The sequence below is a fragment of the Raphanus sativus genome, chromosome 6 (assembly GCF_000801105.2).
Source record: "Raphanus sativus cultivar WK10039 chromosome 6, ASM80110v3, whole genome shotgun sequence".
Lineage (NCBI taxonomy): Eukaryota > Viridiplantae > Streptophyta > Magnoliopsida > Brassicales > Brassicaceae > Raphanus > Raphanus sativus.
Window position 1 is genome coordinate 22,998,634 of NC_079516.1, and position 5,090 is coordinate 23,003,723.

General features: G+C 39.8%; 1 protein-coding gene across 1 annotated transcript; it reads right to left on the minus strand.

Annotated features, from left to right (window-relative positions):
* Positions 1–4,224: 4,224 nt before the first annotated feature.
* On the minus strand, positions 4,225–4,797 carry LOC108808112 (secreted RxLR effector protein 161-like). Its single transcript, XM_018580306.1, has one exon. The coding sequence runs from the start codon at positions 4,795–4,797 to the stop codon at positions 4,225–4,227; it is 573 nt and encodes a 190-aa protein (XP_018435808.1).
* Positions 4,798–5,090: the final 293 nt, after the last annotated feature.

Consider the following 5,090-nt stretch of genomic DNA (forward strand, 5'->3'; position numbering starts at 1 on the left):
GTATGCATGAGTTGATCCCTTTCTTAGATATATTATGTGTAATGTCAAAGCTACTTTGTTTTGAGAGTAAACCACATTCAAAGATCATTTTGAACCTCTGATTTCACTTGCATTAAAGCCTTTGTCTTACCAAACCAAATGACTTGGACCAGTTGACCATTTGTGAGATGTCTATTGAGTTTGCTTCATAAATGTTAGAGAGATGTGGATTTGTGGTTTGTAGATGCATGGTTAATGAGTGTAGAGATCAAAGGAGCTGAGATAGGCTTAGAGAAGTTAGAGATGGAAAAAAATCTTTGCTCTTGCTATTTGGTATGATTATGCAAGGTTGTTAGGTTGAGAACTAAGAAGAGTTTCTTTTGGTTGTGAGTCCACATTTTCAAACTTTTTCTCCTTGGTTCTTGAAAGTTTACTTGTGGACAAGTAAAGGACTAGTGTGGGGGAGTTGATATCTTGCATATTTGCATTGTTTTAACCATTCATTCATAAGCTTTTGCATCATATAGATTAGGATTTAGACATGTTTAGGGTGCATTTGGCATACATATGTCTCTATCAGGTATTGGAACACCACATGGAGTTCTTGGAGACATTTGTAAGCAATGTGATCAAAAGGGGGTGAAAGATGAGCATGGATGGAGGCCTTAGAGAAATCTTCTGTTGCTAATATTTTGTGGAGACACAGGAAATTGAGTAGCTTTCTAATGGAAGTGGTTTCAAGTCATTTGGAGATGTAATGGAGAAGTTACGATCAATTTACTAGAGGCATATCAATCCTGGTCGAGAACCGCAGAGTGACCTTCCGGAGCGACCCCCTAAGGTAGCTCCCAACCAGAGCGACCAACCAGAGCGACCCACCTAAGTCGCTCGCGTTTTCATCGCCCGGAGACACAAAAATGGAGGCTGGAGCGACCTCTCAGAGCGACCCCCCAAGGTCGCTCCCAACCCCAGAGCGACCTCCTGGAGTGACCCTCTGAGGTCGCTGCGCGTTATCTGCTGCACGATTTTATTATTTTTCAAGGACCTTTTTGCAATTGTTGTGCACGTTTTTGCACTTAGAAAACCTATTGTTTAAGTATGTTGTAGCCACCATTTGGCAATCTATCTTTTATCTATTGAAGACACAAAACTCTCTCAAGAAAAGCTCTCTTTTGAGTTGATTGTTCTTGTGTTCTTGTGATTTTCTTTTCTAGTTCTCTATATGATTCATCTGAAATCCACCATGGGTTTAAGAGGAATCATGGAGATTAGTGAGTAATCACCTTTTGGATTCATGGGTTAGGGTGATTAAGGGTGATTAGGCTAGTTCTAGGATGTTTTAGGTATAGATCATACTTGTTCCTTGCATAGTAGAGTGATCTTAATGCATCATTTGAGTAGGCCACTCAAAGGGTGATCTCTAGGCATTTCTCACCCGACAGGTGTTTGATGAAATGCCTGAGTCAACTCTCCTAGGCTTTTAGTGTACTTTGCCAAAGAGATTTGTTGTTAAAGATGCTAAGATAGCTAATAGACTTGTTAGTAATGATTGCTTGCATGTTATTCAACCAAAGACATTTAATGTTTGAGACATGTTAGCAAATGAGCATTCATCTAGACATAGAGCTTGCTTAGAATTGTGTCTAGGCTTAAGGTTGATAGTTTGATTTATCATTTACATTCCTTAGTTCGAAACCTGATCACCCAAGGTCTAAATCCCTATACCCATGAGTTCTCTTTTCCAACAGCTTAAAAGTATCATTTTTATTTCTTCGCATTAGCTTTAATCATTAGTTTAGAAATCATCAAATCACTGGCTGCACTTAGATTAGGCAAATACTTGCATTCTCACTGCTTTGAGTCCCTCAGAACTGGTTCGACAAATAACTTCCACTATACTATCATTTGACTTAGGAGCCTCAAAACTCCTAACATCAAGATGCAAGAAATGGAAACGTCTAGATAATTTTACCGTAGTACCCCCTTTCTGAAGTTCGCAGATGATGTTGTTGTGGAAGATGCTCTTACAAAAAGGACAGACTTGTCTCGTTTATAAGTGGAACCTAAAAGGGGTCCGCCATAGCTACAATAATTGCTGTTGCTCGTTGCCATGTCACATGTGTGAATCTAATTCATACATATCTAGACATATTTGAATCGTAAGACTAATAATTTAAACTCATATCATATCACTCAAGCCCTTACTATACACATGGATGCCTCTACCGAGTATCTAGCTACATTAAGGTCGTTCTCAAAATTTTTGTTAGTTTAAACAGTGGTTTTGTTGCTGACCATAGAATGACTTTTAAATTAGTTAATCTTCTACGTAACTGATTTTGTTTATCACAAAGAGTTGATCATAAACGCTTGCTTATACATATTGGATTGTTATGATTTAGAAAGTGGAAACAGGTAATTATTGAACCATTTTGGAATCATGTAAGACGTTATAGTCAACTAGTTCAGTTTACGGTCCTATATTCATTGGTGAGGAGGTGCTCGATGAAAGTTCAGGGACAAACGAATATAAAGAGCACACAGAGAATCCAAGAATACTCTTTCTTATATATTAGAAATCACTTAAACAATTTCATAGATCTGTTTAATCCGAATTACTCTCAGTCATACACGACTAGAGACGGACCAATTTCTAATCTCTTAACTCAGTAGATCGAGCTTCAACACCCTGAACTCGATCACCTTTGTACTTGACAAGACAAACCCTTCCTCAAGCTTTTCAATTAGCGTGCTTAACCTAGATCTGCCCTAGACAATCTAGTTAAGTAGCCCTCACCGAATATACTATATTTCCTAATATTTCGATGCAATCAAATCTTCCAAATCTTCTTTACTTGATAACCACGTTATGTAATGGACCCAATAGTCGTCTGACACGTCATAGTTTCCATAACCGACTCTCATCATTGTGTCACATATCGATCACATGTGTAACACGGTCTCTCCTTCGTCTTCATGCTCTCAGCTCTTTTCTTGAGCTTACATTCTCCCCCTTTTTATCTTAATGTGACATCCTATGCAACCTGCACACACACACATTGAAACCACCAACCAGGAGATATCTAGAAGACATTAACAAATGCATTTTTGTGACCAGATCAGCAAGCACAATATCATAGATAGAAATGCAAAGTCTTCATCATAAAAACACACCACCATTAGTTTAAGCATTCAGGATCCTTAGTCTTACTACAGCCCTCTTATTTTTAATACAAAAGCCTTAATCTCACTATCATAAGGCACATCATCACACAAAAGACTTAGAAAGATATGTTTCGGCTAAGCTCTTCGGTGTCACCCGCTTGACTGAGTTCTTCAGTATCTCCAGCCTCTTCGTCATCCTGATTCATGATCGGAGGAGGAGGTTGACGAACAACATATTCTCCCCTGCATAGATGCACATTCAAATAAAAACAAAGGGCAAGTTAGTCTAGTAAACAAAAACAGAACACAAACGAGATACTCTTACTCCTCAGACGAATGTGAATTGCTTTGAGGTCAGCAATGGTACGCTCAATGTCTTCCTCCAGAGTTGCAGATCGTGTGTCTGCTCCAGTGCCACATCCAGCTTTGATGTCTTTGACCACAAGCTTGGGAAAGCCAGTAAACTCATCGGTTGGATAGTCAATCGGAACGATCCTTTGAAAGTTGATGACTTTTTGAATCAGTGTTGGAAACATGATGCGCCGAGACTTCTTCTTCTTAGTGTTTTCAGCCATTTGCATGATCTAATCAATCCTCAGAACTAAAATGTGATAGCATCCTGATCCGAGATGAGTGCCTTTCTTCAGTGAACCTAAGAGCATAAGTGATAAACTCGTGGAGGATGACTCGCAAAAGTGAACTTGTTGACTCAAGGTTTTGATGGTGCAGTAGTAGAATATCTTAGTCAGTGCGATGTATATGCAGTGACTCTCCTCTTCTGACAGGACTTATTCAGAGATTAACAATTCCCAAGGCCTTACGAAGCCCTAGGAAGGTATTGTAGTCCAACGGTTTGGTAAAGAGATCAGCAAATTGTTTCTCGGTTGACACATGCTCTAGAATCACAATTCTCATCTCAACTAGCTCTCTCACAAAGTGATGTCGTATGTCCAGATGCTTGGTACCCGAATGCTGAACTGGATTCTTAGACAAGTCTATGGCACTCATGTTATCACAATGAACAAGCATGGGATCAGAGATGATACCATAATCAACAAGCATTTGTCGCATTCAGAGTAATTATGTGCAACAGCTTCCCAAAGCAATGTACTCAGCCTCAGCAGTCGAAAGAGAAACACAGTTTTGCTTCTTGCTGTGCCAAGCGACCATGTTGTTCCCAAGAAAGAAACAACCTCCAGAAGTGTTATGTCTGTCATCTAAGCACCCAGCCCAATCTGCATCACAAAAACCTGCAAGATTCACATTAGTTTCAAAGGTATAGTGAAGACCAAAATCCAAAGTTCCTTTTACATATTTAATGATACGCTTAACAGCCTTCATGTGTGACTCCTTCGGACATGCTTGGTAACGAGCACAAATACCCACACTCAGACAGAGATCAGGTCGGCTAGCTGTGAGATACAAGAGACTCTCGATCATTGCTCTGTAGAGTTTCTCATCAACTGGCTTGCCATCATCATCTCGGGACAACTTGGTAGTGGTACTCATGGGTGTGTTTGCAACTTTGCTAGTTTGCATTCCAAATCTTTTGATAAGATTTTTGGCATACGTGCTCTGAGATACAGTAATTCCATCTGCCAGCTGCTTGATTTGTAGTCCAAGAAAATAACTGAGCTCCCCAACCATGCTCATCTCGAACTATTTTGTCATAGTCCGAACAAAGTCATCAACCATTCCTTGTGACGTGCTCCCAAAGATGATGTCGTCCACATACACTTGGATAATGATAACATCCTTTCCATTTTCTCCTATGAACAGAGTTTTATCAACTCCTCTCCTCTGAAACCCAGCCTTGATGAGAAAGTCGGTCAGTCTTTCATACCAAGCTCGTGGAGCCTGTTTAAGTCCACAGAGAGCCTTTTTGAGTTTGTAGACATGATCAGGAAAGTGTGGATTTTCAAAACCCTTAGGTTGTGTCACATAGA

Excerpts from the sequence above, each read along its gene's own strand:
- LOC108808112 (XM_018580306.1), bottom strand. The coding sequence starts at position 4,797 with ATGAGCATGGTTGGGGAGCTCAGTTATTTTCTTGGACTACAAATCAAG.